Genomic DNA, 21,993 nt, shown 5'->3' on the forward strand with positions numbered 1-21,993 from the left:
AAGACAAAAACAAAATAACTTCAAAACTACAAGGATTTTATCAAAAAGCATTTTTATTGAAAATGTTAATGAAATATTAATTCAATTTGATTAAAATTCCAAGTCAACATTTGGACGGCATTCCACATAACGTTACTAGTTTAATTGGCAGAATGAAGAGGTGTTTTTTGGTCTAGGACAGTGAGTGCATACATGTATGGCTTACATTGGTCAATAAAACATTGTTTTGTGAAGTTGTTTGTAACTTAGTGGAAACTACTGTCATCATGCCATTCGCCATCTTTGTCTAGAAATTATTTGGAATAAAATTATAACATTGTTTAGTGCTGGAAGTATTTCAATCCTACTGATGCGTCTAACCCATTGCTGTGTGTATTCAGTGATATCATGTTAGAAACTAACAGTGATCATTTTCTTTTTAAACAATAACAATATTAGTTTTAGAAATATTGTTTAACATGCCCATGCAAATTGTACGTACCAAATTGTGAGGCACAGTTGTGTAAAATTATTTACTTAAGCTTTCAATTTGTCTTAAAAAAACCAAAAGCATGTTTAAAACTGGATCCCTGCTATCAATGGCTGCAACAACAAGCTGCCCAAATTTGGTCAGTTTCCCAGAAGATCTGACAGTCCTATGCAACATGGCGCCCCCATGTACCTCTCATCATTCTTAACACCTCAAGTCAGCGTACATCACAGTTTACTATTAAACACTGAAAGATAAACTTTCACATGGCCCATACAAACAAATCAGAACCTTAAAAAAACACAACGTATGTCACATTGAAAATTCTGGACAATAAATTAAACGAATAATAAATTAAATTAACAAAAAATGAAAAAAGATAAAATGTAAATTTATCTCACAGAAAAATAAACAAAACTGTGCCACACTGTGGCAACTTCAGTATTATTTCTAAACTAGCCCCCACCCCTCCCATTTCAGTGCAGTATTAAACATACCAAAGTTGTTTTTCTTTTCTCAACCATTTTTCACATGCATGATTCAGCACATCTGTGTACCATTCTGATTCAGTCTTTGTAGACAGTCTGCTGTCCATGACCCCTTTCATCATGCATAATGTGCCTCCGAACATGGATACGCCTCACCCGCCTATCCCCACCCCCTACCCCCGCCCCTTCCTCCTCCGACTGGCCCACACCTGGTGACGAGACGCCCCCTGACTCCAGCAGGGCCATGCCTCCCGAACCTCGCCCATTTTCATAGATCAAAATGTTGAGAGTCTCCTCAAAGATACGAGCTTCTGGAAACTCAACCTATGTGAATAGATGAAAAAAAAAATGAAGTGAAAAAAAAAAAAACAGATATATGCACACAGATAAGGGAGTTTCATTCTCATTGCTCACTTTGGTCTGCTTCTTCTCAGTGGCATAAACAATGGAGGTGCAGCAGACTTCAGCAATCTTGCGCCCCTCGCCATAGAAAGACCAGCAGCATATCTCATCTCCCAACACATCTTTAATAAACAGCACTCTGCCATTGAAGCGCAGCCCCAGCTTATCGAACAGCTCGATGTTCTTCAGAAGGTTATCATCAGAGTTGCTGAGGGAATAAAGGTTCATTTTATATAGAAAAGGGCACCTCTCACTCACATTTAAGAAACTGGCATCAAACTTACATTGTATTCAAGCTATTCATTTTTACAATTCATGCATTCCCAGAAATCGAACCCATGGCCTTGGTTTTGCTAGTGCCATGCTCTACTGTTTGACATACAGTAACAGTTATGCGTTTTAAAATCATTTTGGATTTTTCTTACTGCTTCCTACAGTCACCAGGCATAATTACATGGTGTCATTGAGCTATATAATTTTTCCAAAAAATGAGGTGAGCGTATGACAACAATTATTCATTTAGAATAGGTGACTATAAGTCACATAATCACATTATGGTTCATATGCTTTCTGAAACGAGAAGGTGTTCTGCTCAGAGAAAACATTGTTCTTTATGAAATAGCAGAAGGAGTGAGAATGAGGGCTGAATGTACCTGGTATAGGAGTATTTATTGTTCCCTCTGTTATTCTGCAGTTTCACCACAGGCTGCAATGAGGAAAAGATTATTGATGAAACAAAGACCACTTTTTTCCTCCATACTGTACGCAGCAGAAGGGTTCATTTGGATCCTTAAAGGCCAGAATACACAACACCAGGAGTAAGAAAACATTTTTTTGAATTACTGAAAGTTTTCTGAAATGTTATGCTTAAATATAGAAAATTTTGCATTTTCCAATTCAATAATGCTCTAATTTGCATACATTTCCAGAAAAGAAATGTGAACATTGGATAAAGCCAGGTTCAAAATTATTATTTTATTTATTTATTTATTTTGCCACATAAGAGTTAAAGGTTTTTATAGTGGGGATTTTGGCTTTCTTTATTATCACTCTATAAATTAGAAAGTACTGTCAACAGTCAGAATAAAAATCAGCATGTTTTTAGGAATAAAATCATGTATAAATCAGGCAAATGATATATGAACAAACCCCTATGTCTTTCAAGTCCGTCTGACTGCCCATAATCTGCAGACTGGCTCAGACTTTTAGCAACAAGCATCGACTCAAAAGCATTATAGTGTATTCCAGCCCTAAGAGATCACATTTTTCCTGTGTTGTTTTTTTGTCAGAGGAGAAGTAAATCTCACCTTCCTACAGGTGGCTATCATTTTCTGTTCCTCTTTGGCTGAAGTGATCATAGGAATGTGACAACCCCTGCAGACATCCCTGCGTTTCTGCATCAACAACAAAAAAGCCATAGTAAGTGTCAGCTGTTAAACACCTTCCTTGGCTCAAAGAAGCATTTCAATCAGGGACGTTGGAACCATTTTGTGAGAGGGGGGGCGGGATTCTGGGGGGGATGGGGGGGGGGGGGGGGGGTCTGTCGGAATTACGCACTATTACGCAATATTTTCAAAATATTGGTATTAAATCCATTTTCTGAGAATTTATCAGTCAACTTGTTGATTAAAACCATTGATTAAAATTAAAAACAATTTATAAAAAAGAAATTCTTTTAAAAAACATAATAAGTCAGAATTACTGTGGGCTATGTCTGACCCATTCCAAATGTTTTCCGAATATGGTGACTCTACTGATGGACCGCTCCTTGATCCATCAGTGCTTGAGTCACCATATATCAGAAAATAAAACGTTTTAAACATCAATAAAACATCCTTTTAAGCAGAGCGTCAATTTAGTTCGTTTAAATAAGAGATCTAGTGCTAAAATGTTTTGTTTTTGAAATCAAGAGGAACGCTTGTTGCCGCTGCTGTCAGTTGTAGGCTATGCACAGTGTTCTCTGTGGCGCGCAGTCTTCACTCGGACGCGCACTTTAATCGCCTTTACGTCGGAGACTCTATTCATTCCGGTAAAATCACAAAATAAACGTGTCCTATGTTTGATATTGACTGTTACCACAGATGGACATATTCTGTTTTGATGAGTGAGAGAAAAAAAACTGTACCTAGGGCGGATTAGAACCCGTAACCTCTGGCACTCTGGGCAAAATATCTACCACTAGACCATTCAAACGGTCAAATAAATACTGGCGGATCGATGTATTTATTTATGGGTTGAGTAGAAAGGCTGCACAGTTTGACAAGTTTGTACCCAGCACTTCCGAATGTGTCTCTGTGCCCAGCAAATTTCAAACTGACGCCCGTGCTTAGGTGAATTTAGGGGGGCGGCCGGGGGAGGGGGGGCGGCCGCCCCTCCCGCCCCCCCTGTTCCAACGTCTATGATTTCAATGCAGACATATGCTTCTTTGAGCCAACACTAAAGGGACAAACACAAGCCCCGTGGATCCTCGAACCTGTAATGTGGTGAGGCAGTGCTGTACAAGACCCTGGAGCCTGTAGTATTGCGCCTCTTTCAACACTTCCTCCAGCTCCCGTGTGCTCTCCGGCAAAGGAACTGTCCCGTCCCGCAGGAAGTTCAGTACCAGGGAAAAGTGTCTCCCACATCTGTCTAACACCACCCAGCCTTAAAAGATGAATGAACACACATTATATATACATCTGTTCTAGCAACTTTTTTTAAAGAAATAAAGTGACAGTAAAGACGGTTGGTGAGCATAAAGGCCCGTTCACACCAAGAGCGATAACTATAAAAATGTAGTTCTAAAAAAAATGTTTTAAAAATAGTAGAATCCCCACCACAACTATAACAATAATTTAAGAATGATTAACTTTAAGAATGATTTTGTCCAGCTGATTGGCAGCCGATCAGAATCCATTCTCCTTTAAGAGCTCGAGTCAACTAAACCGCAGCACGTACTTAAAATAGACAGAACAATATCATCCACTTGTGTGTGCATATAGTTATAGGTATCGTTCTTGGTTAAGATACTTCTTTCAAAAACACACAAAAACTCAAAAACACACTGCTTTTTCTTACCCTCAGAGTCTATGGAGACCTCAGTGCTCCCATCACAAATACTTCTGAGCAGACTGTCCTCCTTGCTGAGTGTCTGGACGGTGGTGTAGTGAAGAGTTCCCCCAACATTGAGCTTCACGTACTTACTCCCTGCCAGGCTCCTGTCAGCCTTTCCTTCCCCAACATGGCTGGAGAACGATGGGGCAGAACCGGACACAGTCACCACATTCCCACCAGACGAACCAGATGCCTCAGCAGACATCAGGGGAGTAGAAATCAAATACTGCTTATTTATTGCCTAAAAGTATAAAGAATACAAATACAAAGCAGACAGAATTTCAAACTTGAATACTTCATAATTGCTTTATTCATCCAAGCCTGGAGGATTTTCTTACATCTATGGAACAAACAAGGAGAGTTTCTAAAGGATATTCTCGTTTCTGTTCATTTAAGGAAAAGGAAAATATAAGGAAAATGTGCCATTGGAGGGCACATTTTTCAGTGAATAGACTCTGTTCATATGATTTCAAAATGATCATGTGGCGTCAAAGGAATACAGCACACAAGTGGATATGGATCCTTTAATAATGGTTTTTAACATTTCGAAGCTTGACGGCCTAAGCCCTTCTAAATATAAAATGAATAAATGTTATTTAATTAAAGAGTAAATGAGTTACAATATCGGGGGTTTTTTTATCTATTTGTCAAAAATAGATAAACAATCTCTGGTGAGATGTACAAAAGACAAACAACTTTATGATAGCTAAATAAACCATATTCAAATATATGCATAAACACGGTGACATCATAACATTAAGTGTGCACACCTCATGATATGACAACAACAACCACTGAAACTATCTCAGAGCACATATAACAAAAACATACAGAAAGCAGCAGAAACATAATATCTGATACACAAAGCAATGCATTTATCATCTGTCAAAGAGCATCTGATAATCGATCTCACTGGTCTAAAAACAAAAAGATAAGTGCATAACACCCGTTTAGCAATAGTCTGGAGGGCTGTGATTGTGAATATCTGTCCACTCCACTGGGGAGGCCACAGATGTGTTTCTGTACTGATATCAGAGGAAATGTACAGAATTAGGTCAACACATTGAGAAAGATCTTAACTCCAGCTGAGAGATCTCGCTAATCCTCGTCTAGACCACCCCAAATTTGTTTCCCCTCCATTCACTAGTCATTTACAACTTGACAACTGAAAGTTAAAAGCAAACACATGTACAGAATCTAGTAAGCATGATGTATGTGTCTTATTGATAAGCTTATTAGCTCTTGAGCTAGCTCTTGAACGAGCTGTCAACAAGCAAAACACTTACCGAGCTGGGTCCCCGCGATAAGGTGCACAAAATATAAAGTAATCGCTACGGACTGTTACATCTATAACAATAAACCTGAAATGTTTTTATAACAAATCATAATTTCCTCTGTTGTCTCGCAGCACGACTGTCCTCTTCCTCTTTCTAGCTTGTTGTGGGTTGACAATGGCTGCTGCTCACCCTCGCGAGGAGTGTCTTTCTTTGACTGATTGGTCCAAATCAACGTCTGTCAAGGGAGTTAGCCCCGCCCCCTGCAACGGCCTACAGCGGAGCTGTTTGAATTGGGGTTATTTCTTTTATTAGGTCAATGTTTTCTTCTGTAACAGGACATTCTTTCAAGTTTTAAATCTTTAAGTCTTTAAAACGTGGATTATGTAAATGAGTCTAATTTGTGTAATACTCAATCTCTGTACGGTAAAGGGTATGTGATGATGTGGGGCTGGCCACGGGAACTTTATCAGGATGCATAGTATGCTGGATCCATAAAATAACTGGCCTTTAAAAATAAAAATCTGCCTTCCTCTATGGGAATTTAGCATAGGGGTGTCCTGACTTATGTCCCCTGTATTTGGAAGAACATTTATTTATTTATTTACGATACATTATTCATTCACAAAGAAAATTGCTGTCCATCAAGGTTGGATTTTTCCTCATTTTTTAAAATTAAGGCATTAAGATCAATTTCCAAAAGATGATTTTTTTTATTCCTCTTTTTTTAGCATGGGAGTGTTCACTTATGCTAAGCACTATATATATATATATATATATATATATATATACATGGGGAACATGGAATATATACAGACACAAAGTACTCATATTTCTTGCTATTAGCAAATTTATTGATTATATATCAAGAAATGATAAATATAGTATAAATAAATTATATATAATATGTATATTTCTTACTTTAATATATAATAAATACTATTTCTTATAGCAAGAAATATGTATTAGTATTATTAATCATAAAGATTCATTTATAAAACACATGTTCACCATCCAACAGAGACTTTTATTTAATCTTAAATCTCAGCAAATTAATGTCTTCATGACAAGTATAATATGTTGATAAATAAATAACAATCAAGTAATACTATAATGCAACAAAGCCCTCCACAACATGGGCTCTGGTAATGGCACAGTGGAAAAGACGAAACTCACTGCATATTAACAACAAACCATGAGATAAATAATAAATAAAAAAATGCAATTTATAAAAAGCATTTCAATTCGATTACTGCATCACAGCAAGCAGTTTTTTTCCGTATATATTTTCCTCAACATAGTGCATATGCAACAACATCAACTCTGATAACAATGACAGTAAGTATAATTGATCATGAATCCTAAGCTGAAGCGGTAAAATATACAATCGTTGCGTGCCGTAAGCGAGAGGACATTCCGCTCCTCTGAAACATGGTCATTCAACATCAAGCAGAAATAGATTTTTAAGAAACAGTAAAGAACAATATGAAATGCTGGCATTGTCCTCATTTGTACATAATAATGTGAGAAATACTATGGCAACCAGTGAAATGTAAAGTGACGTCACATTTTGGGATGTATTTTGGCACGGAATCTGTTTTGTATACTCAATATTCAATCAAAATATTTACATTCAATATGTTCTTCTTATCATGTGCATGTATATGAATGTGTGGCCATGTATCTGTATACAAACATGAGAGTATAGTTTTTGTATTTTGGATTATATAGGTATATGTACTTATCTTTGTCTCACTTGTGTCAAAGTCTCTCTCATTCTTTCTCTACCCATCTCACTTTCTATTTCTCTTTCAATCCTTCACCACTTTACAGTCCTTAAGGCACCAAACCTTCTGTTACAAAACATGCCTGACTGTAGAAATCATACTTACAATATGTACTTACAGCAATTGTGTTGTTACCTTCTCTACTTCAGTACTTTGATGCCAATAAACATACACACATATGTAAACAAGCTAACATACAGAGCACACACACACTTGTTCAGCACATACATCAGTGAAATGGCAAAGAGAGAGGAGAGAGAGACTGTGAAAAGTGAGATTTATGTGTTGTAATTAATGGAATAAAACAAATAATTGTCTGGCGGAGAGAGAGAGAGAAAAATAACAGTATCCTTCCTTTTCTTCTCCTTTTCAATTTGGATTCATTTGAACACTCGTCTCAGATGGACACCTCATACTCTCGCGTGTCCTACAGTGAGAGAGAGGAAAAAACAAATACACTTTACCAGCATATATAATATAATATAATATAATATAATATAATATAATATAATATAATATAATATAATATAATATAATATAATATAATATAATATAATATAATATAATATAATATAATATAATATAATATAATATATAATGGTGGTATTTATCCACATTTTTTCAAATTAGGATTTATGAATGAACTCATTAACCAATATATTGACACTAAATACAACAACAACAAAATAAAACGCCCTAATTTATATCTGAAACTAAAACAGCAACATCTACAAAAGCTTATAAAATTTGGGGGTCAGTAAGATTTTTATTTTCATTTTTAAGCAGATAAGGAACTCCCGCACACTATCATTACTTGCACTTTTTAATCAAGTTTATTCACACACAAAGTTTCGGTCACACGACTTTCGTCAGGAGTATCCAGACTCCTGACTCCTGACGAAGGTCGTGTGACCGAAACGTTGTGTGTGAATAAACTTGATTAAAAAGTGCAAGTAATGATAGTGTGCGGGAGTTCCTTATCTGCTTGAATGACTAGCTGCTCTTATTATCTGACGCACCTATCACCTTGCAGGTGTGCGATGGAGTTTGGTTACTATTTTCATTTTTAAGAAATGAATATTTGTATCCAACAAGGATGCATTAAATAGATTAAAAGTGACAGTAAAGACATTCATAATGTTACAAAAGATTTTTATTTCAATAAATACTGTCCTTGAAATTTCTATTCATCAAAGAATCCTGAGAAAAAAATGTACCATGGTTTCCACAAAAATATTAACCAGCACAACTGTTTTCAACATTAATAATTATAAGAAATGTTTCTTGAGTACCAAATCATCTGAAAATTCAGGTTTGGCATCAAAACAATAAATTACATTTGAATTTTTGTTTAATAGTTAACTACATCTATAAAAATAGAAAAATTTTAATAATATTTCACAAAACTTGACTGATCAAAATAAGATACTTACAATACATGTTCTTCACATAAAATATGATAGAGAATGCTGTGCTGTGACTTCTGCTCAGAGACTCAAATGAATCAGTGAGTCATTTAAATTATACCGACCAAACCGATTGTCTACTACAATGAACTTTAGGCTTCCCAAGATTAGATACATGTGATCAAACATAGCAAACACACTGCAATTCCTTAAAGCTACACTGTGTGATTTTTACCCCCATCTAGCAGTGAAAAGGTATATGACCATCCAGGGAATATTAGTTTCTGTTCCTCTCAATTCCGATTTCGTTTTAACTCCTACGGTGGCCAGTGTAGTCCAAGATTAACATGGCTTCCAGTTCGACCTTGTCCATGAGTGTTAACTCATACGTAAACGCGAAAGACGAAGCTTGAATTAACGGGTATGTCCCTCTTTGGCTAGTGTACTTTCAAGATGGAGGGGCAACATGGCAACCGACATTAAAACCCCTTACCCGTATGTATTTTCAAATGCATATTATACTCTCACGAGAATATTTTATTACTTGAACGAAGTAAATATACATTAATGAGCACATATATTTTTGAAAGAACCAAGTGTTTTTAGCTAAGAATAAACTAAAAGACTTACACAGTGTAGCTTTTTTAAGGGAATATGCATGAACATGCATTGGATTTGGTATTCAATTGTACACCCTAACAGTTAACAAGTACAAATTCCACTTGGTTGTAAGCATCTTACCCCTGCCTCATAGAGAGGGTTGTTAAAGTCAGACTCCACTGTAATGGGGCTGTAGGAGTGGGTGTGAGATAGAGACTTCCAGAACATCGGTTTCCACTGCCACCTACACACACTGAGACAGCGAGAGGTGTTAGCACAGAAGAGATAAATAAGAAAGCAGCTGTGAAGCTTTTGACAATATTCAGTGAAAATAACTGAATTTTAAAGCCAAAATAGCACTAACATGCCATTATTCTTGGGTAATGTGAGTTATTTAAGATTGAATTGGATAAGGAAATCATGAAAAGTGGCTGTTTTATGCCAGAAAAAAATCCATACCTTTCTTTTATTTACTTATTTATTTAGCAATTTCCAGCCAACACTTCATGAAAGATTCCAGAGAAAATGCTCAATAATAAATAATAAATGTATGAATCAAAACATGTTCAAACGAACGTTCAAAGCAAAAGCATTTAAAAACTCAAGCCTCCTAAACTTACTTGGTGTAGTACATGTATATTCCACCGATTAGAAGGATGACCAGAATAATTGGCAGGATGATAGCCAATGCAATGTTCTCACTCAGCATTTGATGAGACGCCTCTAAAGACTGAGAAACTGAAAAGAGGAAAGTTGATAGCATGGACATCATTACATGACAAAGTGGGCCAGATTAGCAAAGCAATATGAATATCACTGATACAATGATAATAAAAGTTACCCTCTAATTTATGATCGTCCAGTAGCCCTTCATAGGCCACTAAAAACAAATAAAACGTGACTTTAATTTCTTCAGATAAAAATGGTGACTCAGTGTATTGGACTAGTTCACATTCACATACCTTTACAGAAGGGTGGTGGGCTATTCCACTGTGAGGGGTGTCCTGGGACACAGTTGATGATGACTTCCCCAATGAGCTCATAGCCCTCATAGCAGAAGAAACGTAGCGTCTCACCTGCCTGGTAACTGTGCTTGTACAGTGTCTGGTAGCCATTGTCCGGCACACCCGGGTTTGGGCATGGGTCATATTTTACTGATTGACAGAAAAATAGCAGGCAGTATTTTTGATTGATGGTTTATCAGTTTGTACAATCTTCATTGTACTTGGGCTGAGATATCAAAAGTTTGGGGTCGGTACGTTTTTGTTAAAGGTGTCATGCCATCAGAAATTAAATTTGCCTTGATCTTTTGACACATAAGAAGTCTTGGTAACATTTTCGAGCTTATAACGTCCTCCTTGTTATAAACAAAGCATTTATTTAATCAATCTCCGAAAACAGCTCTTTTGGATAATGGGTGACGTCACACGGACAAATGCATTAGCATATGCCTGCCTTTATAGCAAGACGTCAACAAACAGTTTTACATCATCGCACCAAAGGTCAAAAGCAAACATCACGTCAAAACCCATTATAATCACTGACGCTGTCTACGCTGGATACAGTTATACAGATGCCTGTTCCCTCTACTCCACGAGCTCGAGTCTGTTGAAAAGAGGATAAATAGAAGCGTAAAGGAATGTTGGCTTTGATGCGTCCTGTTTAAACAGCTTATTTGTGTCTCTGTACAGACTTCAGAAGAGAATTTCTCAGAGAGAAGTGGATGGTTTATTTTTAATGGTTATTTTTTTATCGTGTTGGAGGATAATATGTTTGTTCAAAGACTTTCAAAGAGATTTTTTAAATCAATTTTTAATTTAGTTACAGTGTAATGGAGAGTTCTTAAAGAAACTTTAGTTGACGGATGAAGCAGCCAGCTGTATTGGATCTGATAGCAGCTGCGCTACAAACCTTCAGTAAACTATTTCATAATGCTTTGACTGTAAATTAAGGTTTTATATGGTTAATGTTTTCAAAACACTTACTCACATGCAGCAGCAAGGGGGCGTTGATAGTGTTTGCTGTGCAGTGGTGTAAGCCAATCATAACAGTGACTGTTTACTGACCAGCCTTAAAGGAGCCACCCCTCAAAAATACATTAGGTTTTTGTGAAAAAACTTAATTAACATTTTAAGTGAACATTAAGGAACAAAAATTCCATGTCATGACACCTTTGAAAGTCTCTTATTCTCACCTAGGCTGCATTTATTTGATAAAAAAATAAAAAAAATATAATATTAGGAAATATTGTTAGCATTTTAAAAAAACTGATTTCTCTTTAAATATATTTAAAATGTAATTTATTACTTTGATATCAAAGCTGAATTTTCCAGTCTTCAGTATCAAATGATCCTTCAGAATCATTCATCTAATATGATGATTGCTGCTCAAAAAACATTTATCATCATTATCAATGTTGAAAACAGTTGTGCTGCTTAATAGAGTATTTTTGTGGAAACCATGTTATATTCTTTGAAGAACAGAAAGTTCAAGCAGCATTTATTTTAAATAACAATTGTTTATTTACATTGTAAATATCTTTACTGTCACTATTGATCAATTTGATGGATCCTTGCTGAATAAAGGTATTTATTCAAAAAAATCTTACTGACCCCAAACCTTTGAACAGTACTATATGATTTAATAATTTATCATAATTAATAAGACTTTAGATAGATTACAATCTTTAATCAGGATTATTTTGTTACTTATTGTTTTTTTGTTTTGTTTCTTATTTTAATTTCATTCAATGTATTTAACCATATGCATGTATGCATTCATTATCACAACCTTAAATATTAATAACAATCCATTTCAAATTCTACAGAATCAAATCCATCACAAAAGATTTTAAAAAAAATTGAATGAAAATCAATTTTTCCATGACCAGATCCGTCACACACTTTACTTACTAACATGTACTCACAGACACACTTTGGGCTGCGGTCACTCCATTTGGGCATGCCGGTGTCTCTGCCATGGCAGGAGATCTGGCTCGGGCCTTCCAGCTGATAACCTTGGTTACATGTGAAGCGTACCACAGTTCCCACAGCAAAACCAGATTCTGGATGTACTGAGCGTGCTCCATTGACCACTTCTCCTGGGTCAGGGCACTGCTGGACTGGAGGCACATCAAAGCCAGGAGAAAAAGAGCGTGTGTACAATATTAATCGATTAATTAACTATCCTTATTATTAAGTACTACAAAGTGTTTTCTAATCATAATTATATATATATATATATATATATATATATATAACTCGGCTCACTTTTCACACAGGTGGGCGGGTTGTTGCTCCAGGAGAGATCCCATTGACAGGTGATGATGTCAGATCCAACAATGTCATAACCAGGCTGACACTGATAGGTTAACACACTGCCTCTCACCAGAGATGGGTGGGAGGAGCTGCTCCAGCCAAACTCAATTTGCGGAAGGGCAGGACATGTGTCATTTGGTTCCACCTCTGCAAGAAATGAAAGGAAGTGACATCACAGCAATCAGTAACACAAAACAAATGAAAAAGTCACAACCCTTTTGATGTAGTTACCTCTGTAGTGAATGAGGAAGCCTTGGCTCAGTATAAACGTAGAGTCGTCGGGATCGCTCTGAAACTGAATGGTGACCTCTGAACCTCCTGATACAACCCTGAACCTCTCTCTTGAGCCCAAGTACTGACCAATCACATGTGACATCAGATCATGACCATCGAATAGAGTGAGAATGTCGTTATGGCGAATGTTCAAACTGCAAGCAAAAAAGAGGGAAATAGAATTAAACCATAAATAGATTTAAGCACAAACTGGCACAATCAAATAGATATACTACTTACATTTGTACATCCAATTCGATGCGTTTGTCCTCACTGACATGTATTTGCCACACACAGTCCTGCCCTTTAGAGTAGCTCTGTGGCCAGTCAGGAGACAGCACTGTTCCCACTGTGTCCGTGAGCTCCCCGCCACACAGAGCTGACAAGAGGAGAAATGTTATTAGAATAGCTTTCATATTATCGGGCCAGAGGGATTAGATGAGATGAAGCCCCCTTGGAGCCCCATTAGGTAAAATCTGAGACTGTTTTGACATTTTCTAAATGTACTTAGAATGATGATCTTTGAATTAGAATCACTTTAATTTTACAAGGATTGTTTTCTTCGTAATTGTATTAATCAATGAGTTGACAGTTCTAATGATGATCAACATTGTGCAATTTGTTTTTGAAAGAAGGTTATTTTGTCACCAAGGTTACTTGATCAGAAATACAGTAAAAGTAATATTGTGAAATATTATTACAATTTATATTTTTGAAATGTAATTTATTCCTTTGAGTGCTACTTAATACTATGGTGGAAATCATACATTTTTCAGGATTTTTGATGAATAAAAAGGTAAAAAAGAACGAGAATTATTTGATGACAACGTAAAAGTCTTTACTGTCACTTTTGATAAATTTAATGCTTCCTTGTTGAAAACTAAAAAACGTAATCTTACTTACCCCAAACTTTTGGATGGTAGTGTACAGATGCTTTACAGGTATGTTTTGTGTCAAATATGAGGTTATATATAATGTTATACCTCTACAGACAGGTTCACTCTCGTTCCAGTGAGGGTCATTGGGGTCAACACACTCCATAACTCCTGATCCCTGCTCCATGACGAAACCAGGAGAGCACGAGAAGGTTACTATAGTACCCAGAGGGAAGGTGATGTCGCTGCTGCTGAAATTCCCATGAGGCAGGTAAGGTTCATAACAGTGTTCCCCATCAAAGGCTGAAAGAGATGTTATTGAGTGAGAGTGAAAGTAGAACCCAGACATGAGGGTACAAAATTGTAATTTTGAGTTACTTCTTTTTCCTGAAATTAGTGTGACATCACAATAAGCAACTGTATTCGGCATTCTTTAAACAAGTATCTGTTAAGAATTATATAAATTTAAAAAGTTTTTTGTGTTAATGAAAATGATCAAGTAAATACGGGTTTATATGGCTTAAAGTGATGAAATATACTTATGCTGCGTTTACACTGGCACAAAAAATACGATCTTTTCCTCACATCTGACAGAGATGGGAATTTGTTGCACACGTGTAAACAAAAAAATCTGCACAAGATCCGTTTTTACCGCATCCGATCCAAATGTGTTTTTAAATTTAGATACATATCCGATATCTATTATCTAGGCATCCAACCTACATCTAAACATGCACATCTGACTCCCTTTGAATTCCAACCCACAACAAGCCGAGGACGACACATTTATTCACAAAGATAGCTTTTTAATGTTGTATAATTCATGAGGCAGATGTGGTGTTATGCACTCGCTCACAGTTTTTTATTGAGGTGGGTATGTTATTTTTTGTAAAGAAAAGGCATTGCGCAAACACAGAAACATTCAGGAGCTGGTTTTCAACCTCTGCCAGTGACTTTTATCAATAAAACAGCTTCACTACTGAAAGCTAAATTATATTTCTCAGCAATGAGGTGATAACTTCACTCGCTGTAATTAAACCAACAAGCTTCAGTATTAGGTTACTTACTCGCGCGTGCTCTCTCTCTCTCTCTGGTTAATTCATTTAAATTAATTAAAAAATATCACAGGGCTACTTTATTTCACTTTAGAATTCTAGATCTGAGCTGTAGATAAATGAACATTTCTCATTCATGAGTCATAACAGCTGTTATATTGTCCATGCTGGCAAATAATCATGACCACCCAACATGAATTATATAAATAATTTTGATAGCACGGCCGTACAAAACCAGGGTCTAGCATGTGCATAGTAAAACGATCACTGAAAATCATTTTGGGTGGGAATTAATGTAAACGCAGACATTGGATACCAGTCCTGTCTATGGTGAATGTAAACAGGCGAGCCAAAAAATCAGATACTTGCAATGTAAATGCAGCCTTAGACTCTAAAGCTATTTTGTTGAATGTTAAACAGGTCGTCTTACCCTCATAGCGGAGTGCCAGCAACAGTGGGATGGAGGAGGAATCTGCTGTGAGTTCCACATAGAGACACATCCCCTCGCTCACAAAGCCTCGTTCTGGAACGTCATCCAGATCCGAGTCGAAGAGGAGCGGAGCTGTAGAGCTATTCCCACTGCGCACAATCAACCTAGGAAAAGGAGGGGCGTGGAAAAGGAACGAAAACTACATTAGGAAAGGTGTGACATTAAGAGAATGAAATGATTCTGGAAGAATCAAGATCATGGCAGGTTGTGCAGGAAGAAGAGGCATATCTCGGATGTTCATTTATCAGCAGCAAACTAGAATGTTAAAAATAGTCTAATATGTAAAAACAGGTTTAAAATAGTGTGCTCATTTAAATGAACTGGTTCAAACAAGATTAAATGATTCATTGATTCTTTTATAAAAGAATAAACTCCCTCCACAGCATTCTAGTCAACTTTTTTGTAATGAAATAAAAATTTAGACAATAATACTGCCATTTACGTTTTCAATTCAGTAATATACACTACCGTTCAAAAGTTTGGAATTTGTAAAGATTTTTTTCATGTTTTTACTACTTTGAATCATAAGTAGTTTTAAAGTGGCTTCTCCAACACTGATAGAGATATAAGATCAGTAACTTAATACATGAGCGAGCAAGACATGAACTCTTACTTGTCATTGTCTTCATCAAGAGCCACCCTCTCAAAATGAAGGTGGAGCCTGTGGCCTTCCTTGGCTTCCAGCAGCCAATGACAGCTCAGGTTGCTACCGCTGCTATGGTTATTTGCAGAGGGGAGGGTTGGAGAGAGGATGCGGCCAACGGTAGCATTTCTAATCCATCCTCCACAAGATACAGCTTTAATATACAAAAACACATGTGAATGATTATACACAAGGCAATAAATGGAGGTGTCTTGAAGCCACTGTAGATAAATACGTAAATAACTGATTGGGGAACACATGCAACCCACCCACACACTGGGGCTCTGAGGTACTCCATCTGGGTTGGGTGGAGTTCAAACAGGTTGCAACCTCGTGACCCCTGACCTCAAATCCTGGATCACAATGGAAGTGAGCCTGACCACCAGGATGGATATCAGTTACAGTCACTCCACCGGCCTCAGGGGAGAGGGGGAATGAGCAGGACAGGAGGAACGCTGGAATGGATGTTTAAAAGATTAATGAATTCTGTCATTCATGTCATGTCAAAACAGACAAATTACAATTCAATTACCGTACAGTTTAAAAGTTTTAGGGTGAGAAATATAAAGAAATTAAACTTTTATTCAGCAAGGATGCATTAAGGATAAGGATAAACTTTTTTAATCCCACAATGGAGAAATTCCTGTGTTACAGCAGCTCAAAAATATACACAAGCAGCTCGTAAAACCCAAAAATATAGGGAATGGAAAATTCGAAAAGGATAGAGTAAAATTAGTTAAACCAACTGTATTCACACAATAACCAACCTTATGTAAAAAAAACTATCTATAAACACAAATATACAAAAAAAATTTGTGAATGGATAAAGGTAACATATTGCACAGTTGGAGGTGGCACAAAGTAATAAATAATAAATAGGTAAAGAAATATACATAGTGCAAAATATTGTCCAGTACTACTCAAAGTTCAGCAGCAGCTAACAGTGCAGCATTATGATGTTGCATTAAAGAGTCTAACAGCTACTGGGATGAAGGACCTACGAAAGCGCTCCTTCTTGCACTTATGGTGCAAGTGATAGGGTTATAATGTGTAATGTTACTAAAGATCTCTGAAACACTTTATAATAAGGTTCCATCATTCCATTCATTAACATAAAGAATGATTTCTGAAGGATCAGGTGACTGAGTAATGCTGAAAATTCGGATTTGACATCACAGGAATAAATTTCATATTATAATATATATTGAAATATAAAACAGACATTTTAAGATGGTTGTAATGATATTTCACAATATCATTTTTTTATTGTATTTATATTCAAATAAACTGCGATCATGGCATTTCAACTTGTAAAAAGCATCCACAACCTCATAATTACAACTCAAATTTTGCTGCAGATTCATTTAGGCATTGATAGTGTTGCCATAGAAATGCATAATTTCCAAGGATGTGAACAGGTTAGAATAGGATGCTAAAAGTACGGTAATTACGACATGTTGTGTTTTCAGCATAAATGCAGCCCAGGAGACTTCTTTCCAAAACATAAAAAAATGTACATACCCCAAACTTTTGAACAGTAGTTAAAAGAAAAATGAATACCTTGATAATGAAAGCTGAAAACACCATGATTGGCTTGCTTCAGGCTCTTATAGTGGATCTGCACTTGATTGGTTGAGCTTCGAATCACCTGACCTTCGCTCATTAGTGTCTCATTGGCCAAAAGCTGTGGAGCTGTCCCACCCAGCTCCAGAATGGTAAGTGACTCCTCCTTGGACAAGTTTACTTTCTTTACCTTTAAGACAGACAGATGGTGTTACCATAACAACATCTAATGATGTCATTCCCCAAGATTGTATCAAGGGCAAAGCTTCCAGAACTCATTAAAATGACATCCACCATGCAAATGCCAACGAGATCCATCAGCTGTGTTAACAGGCAGTAACCATATGGACCCACAGAGAGACTAAATGAGGGTAAAATGGAAACCTGGCTAACGCTGATGCTATCACACCTGTATCTCAACCCCATATCCAGGAAACACAGTGATGCTGTAGGTGCACTCCAGTGGGGAAAACGGAGACGAGGAGGAGAGCGGATCAGGGGACTCGACTATTCCCTCCGTTCCTGAGAGGCTGGCATTGCATTGAACTTGAGAGAGACAGTTTTAAAGTCAACATAAATTCATTTAGAAATCATTTGAATGTCATATTGAGGGACATAATCTGTGAAGTTTTCATAGTAAAAATTATTTGATGTCTTCAACTATATGTGGTATTGTTGGTTATGATACCTGGTGTGTGCACTGTTGTTATTGTTGTTGTAGTAATTAGAGTAGTTGTGGTCTCTTCTTCAGCTGGTGGTGATGTCACGGCGCTCCCAAAACCTGATTGGCCTGCATGAGGTGAAGCTGATGAGGTCACTGCAGTAGTGAGGATTCCTGGTGACATCACTGTGGAGGCGGGTTCTGATTCTCTGATGGACGGGATGGCCTGGGTCGGGTTAGTAGTTGTACCTGTGAGTTAAATCACACATTTAGATGAACTGGTTCGTTATTGAAATGATGCAGTTTGCTGTGTTCGTTTTAGGAAAGACTGACCTCTGCTATTAGGGGTGTGGCCCAGGTACTCCTTACTCAGTAGGGCAGCATGTAGGAGTTCTCCCAAGGGGCGGGGACTAGAGGTCATGGTGGGAGGAGCCTCAGTGCCTGATGTCCCTAATGATGCACCTGAAAAGACCACGGAACTATCAGACTTAGTTTATTTAAGATAAAGTGATCGGCATGTACTATGCACATTCACCTTGCATTAATAGTTAAACATACTAAAGCACTCACACAAGTATGTACACATTACCTGAAGTCAGATGCAGCAGTGTGACAGACAGTGTCACAGCAAAAACTGTGGACACCATTATTTAATATGAGAGGAGAGCCTGGGTGCAAGCAAACGAGAGAGAAAAAAGAAGTAGTAAGAGGTATAGAAGAAAAAAATGGAAATATCAAAGTTAAGGAAGACATATTTATCATAAAGGACACATTAAATCAAAGTGTTTTGTGACTTTAATTTCCTGTCTGTAAGATTTGAAGTCATCTAGGTACTCCTAAAAGTGGAAATGCATAAAAATTTTACTCTCCGATGATTAACGATATTACAAAGATTTCAATCTCAAATAAATACTGTTCTTTTGAACTTTCTATTTATCAAAGTATCCTGAAAAATGTAGATTTCACGACTCCACAGAAAAAAATCACGATTTCCAGAGAAATATTAAGCACCAAAACTGTTTTCAACATTGATAATAAGAAATGTTTCTTGAGCAGCAAATCGCCATTTTAGAATTATTTCTGAAGGATCATGTTGACATTACAGGAATAAATTACATTTTAATAAATATTAAAATAGAAAGGTTATTTTAAATTGTAATAATATTCCACAGGTATAAATTACATTTTAATATTAAAATAGAAAAGTTATTTTAAATTGTAATACTATTTCACAGGAATAAATTACATTTTAATATATATTAAAATAGAAAAGTTATTTTAAATTATTAAATTAAAATATTTCACAATATTACCGTTTTACTACATTTTAATCAAATAAATGCATCTTTGGTGAGAATTAGAGGATTTCAAGAACATAAGTCATCCCATACTAGCAATGTCTTTCCAATCAGCTCAGTGTTGAGAATGAAAATGTCCCTCCCCATATCCTACCTGAAACACACTATTAAAGCCTGGTTCATAACCGTCACATTAACCAAAGTTTAGCTATTGCTTTATAAGACCCACCTAAACTTGCTTTAAACAGAAAATACAGAAACACTAGAAAGAAAACTGTAAGTCAAAATAGAACTTTTATGTCTGAAATGTAAAATAAATGATGACATTGACATGTCGCAAAAATTCATAGGTTTAAAATAAAAAACGGCATATAATGCGTCATCTCGTAAAATATTCCCTCAAAGTCATTGGTGCCACTGCTTTTGCCATTTATCAGATCTTATTATGGCCCCGATGTGGCCCTCGAGGCTTGAAAGTGCACGAGACATATGGCCCTTGACGTGCCCACGTTCAGTCAGTGATCAATGATGTCACCGCTAAGGCAGGTAGCAGAGAGAAGGTCTGGGCTTTAGTGGCCCAGTCACCAACATGAGCCTCATTTGGTATTTACCGCACACACCGACGCTATATATATATATATATATATATATATATATATATAGTTCATAATACAGATTGAGATGAAAACATGTTGAGGCTCGTCATTAGATTATAATACCCACACAACAAAAATGATGCCCACGATCAAATATGCTGGCAGATGATATTGCTGACACTGCGGGCAGAAGCGTTCAGATAATTTATTCAGACGCTATTCAAAAACATTTCCTTTTATCCTTTCCTATGACGCAAGACGCCCATTCCCCCCAAATAAAGCATTAGCAAGCCGTCTAGACGAAAAAAAAACAAAGAAAAAAATCTAACGAAAAGCAATACTGGTTCAATATAAATGGTTTACAATGATTTCATGAACACATCCATTGCATCTTCATGCAGCTGAGGGTCGCGCGACATAACAAGCTCGCGAAAACACCAGAGGGAAACAAAACATACGCACCCGCAATACGCAGTTTCGCTTTTTTTATTCGTCAGAATGAATCCACTAGGTTTCTTCTCTTGTCCTGGTGATTCTTTGAATGTTTCGTATGTTTTGCCCCCCAGCACCGTTCTCGCTGCTGCGTTTCTAGCGTGATCCTCCGTCTCTCGCTCCTCCACCCCTCCAGAATACCACAACTGGCGCTGCACGTCAAAGGGATTTTAAAGAATCATTAGAACGCTCCCGAACGCTGTCAAACACGGGTGTTCCATTCGATCCCTGGGAGAAGACAGTAACGATTTTGACCCAAGGAAAACAAAATAGTTTGCCTTTGTTCTTGATTGTATTTTTTCAGTCGTTTATTTTTGTCCGTTTAGGCCTATAGCAGGATAGCAGGTGAGTGGAACGAACATAGATGGCAGCAGTTCCTACCCGTATGGTTGGCGCGTTGACTGTCAATTAGTGAAGTCCGAATTATGTTTGGGAGTCGGTTCGTTTTTAATGAACCGTTTCACAAATCCGTTCTGAACGATTCACCCACGGACTGAGCGGGCCCGAGGACTTTTCGAGACAACAACAGTCTCACTGACTGACACGGTTTATCACGTGGCCGTCCTTTAATTAGTGATAGGCTATATGTTAATGTTTCTTCCATCATCATCACAAATATTCAATGAATAATGAAAAGTGTGCGGACCAAATATTTTAAAACGCCTTTATTTTTAAATCACATGGACCGTGCAGAAAAAAATAATTCAGATGCATTTTTTTTTAAGTAACAATATAACAACAAGGTTCAAAAACAGTGTTTCTGGTAGATAGCCTATAGGCTACATATGAGAGAGAGTTCTGTGATAAATGTTCTGAATTCTGTGATAAATCGTGATAAAGCAGAAATAAAATATCTCACAATCCCCATATTTCATTTGAAAATAGGAATTTGGTCATTTAAGCCTTGTTGACTTTGTCGTCTTAGAATTTGACTAAAAACTCGAAATTGTGGAAATCATGGAGAGTTGAAATATTAGTAGCCTAACTTGTGTTATGGGCTATGTGTCTGACTCTCAGATCCATTAAAAAATTGCAAAAAGTTTGGGATAAAGGTTTACCACTGTGTCACATCACCTTTCCTTTTAATTGCACTTTGTAATCGTTTGGGAATTAGGGATTGTTGCAGTTTTGCAAGTGGAATTTTTGCTAAATTTTTGATACAAGACATCTGCATCGGTTTATTGGGGTTGGGAACCACTGGTTTAGTGCCA

The 21,993-nt window shown here is 36.8% G+C and overlaps 2 protein-coding genes across 2 annotated transcripts; both read right to left on the bottom strand.

Moving 5' to 3' along the window:
- Nucleotides 1-892: 892 nt before the first annotated feature.
- kctd13 (potassium channel tetramerization domain containing 13) lies at nucleotides 893-5,877 on the bottom strand. The gene is made up of 7 exons (XM_039687506.2): nucleotides 5,739-5,877; nucleotides 4,417-4,693; nucleotides 3,833-4,002; nucleotides 2,667-2,753; nucleotides 2,013-2,065; nucleotides 1,372-1,567; nucleotides 893-1,281 (listed from the first exon to the last, which is right to left on the bottom strand). Exons 2-7 carry the CDS (start codon nucleotides 4,655-4,657, stop codon nucleotides 1,036-1,038), a joined length of 993 nt encoding a protein of 330 aa, XP_039543440.1. The 5' UTR covers nucleotides 4,658-4,693; nucleotides 5,739-5,877; the 3' UTR covers nucleotides 893-1,035.
- Nucleotides 5,878-7,790: 1,913 nt separating this feature from the next.
- sez6l2 (seizure related 6 homolog (mouse)-like 2) lies at nucleotides 7,791-21,299 on the bottom strand. Its single transcript, XM_039686781.2, has 19 exons — nucleotides 20,753-21,299; nucleotides 18,986-19,064; nucleotides 18,730-18,858; nucleotides 18,424-18,645; nucleotides 18,145-18,281; nucleotides 17,733-17,925; nucleotides 16,442-16,627; nucleotides 16,143-16,326; nucleotides 15,470-15,633; nucleotides 14,093-14,287; nucleotides 13,350-13,488; nucleotides 13,068-13,264; nucleotides 12,789-12,983; nucleotides 12,446-12,640; nucleotides 10,482-10,673; nucleotides 10,361-10,399; nucleotides 10,140-10,257; nucleotides 9,661-9,772; nucleotides 7,791-7,940 (listed from the first exon to the last, which is right to left on the bottom strand). Exons 2-19 carry the CDS (start codon nucleotides 19,041-19,043, stop codon nucleotides 7,911-7,913), a joined length of 2,685 nt encoding a protein of 894 aa, XP_039542715.2. The 5' UTR covers nucleotides 19,044-19,064; nucleotides 20,753-21,299; the 3' UTR covers nucleotides 7,791-7,910.
- Nucleotides 21,300-21,993: the final 694 nt, after the last annotated feature.

This window comes from Pimephales promelas, chromosome 3 (genome assembly GCF_988280905.1).
Source record: "Pimephales promelas chromosome 3, fPimPro1.hap1.1, whole genome shotgun sequence".
Taxonomy (NCBI): Eukaryota; Metazoa; Chordata; class Actinopteri; order Cypriniformes; family Leuciscidae; genus Pimephales; species Pimephales promelas.

Bases quoted from the DNA above. Each gene is read 5' to 3' on its own strand.
- kctd13 (XM_039687506.2), bottom strand. From the start codon at position 4,657: ATGTCTGCTGAGGCATCTGGTTCGTCTGGTGGGAATGTGGTGACTGTG. The intron at 2,066-2,666 runs GTGAGATTTACT...TCCTCATTGCAG, and splicing joins TGATAGCCACCTGTAGGAAG to CCTGTGGTGAAACTGCAGAA. The intron at 1,282-1,371 runs GTGAGCAATGAG...CTATTCACATAG, and splicing joins CTGAGAAGAAGCAGACCAAA to GTTGAGTTTCCAGAAGCTCG.
- sez6l2 (XM_039686781.2), bottom strand. From the start codon at position 19,043: ATGGTGTCCACAGTTTTTGCTGTGACACTGTCTGTCACACTGCTGCAT. The intron at 18,859-18,985 runs GTAATGTGTACA...TGGTCTTTTCAG, and splicing joins ACTGCTGCATCTGACTTCAG to GTGCATCATTAGGGACATCA. The intron at 18,282-18,423 runs GTATCATAACCA...GTCTCTCTCAAG, and splicing joins AACAACAGTGCACACACCAG to TTCAATGCAATGCCAGCCTC.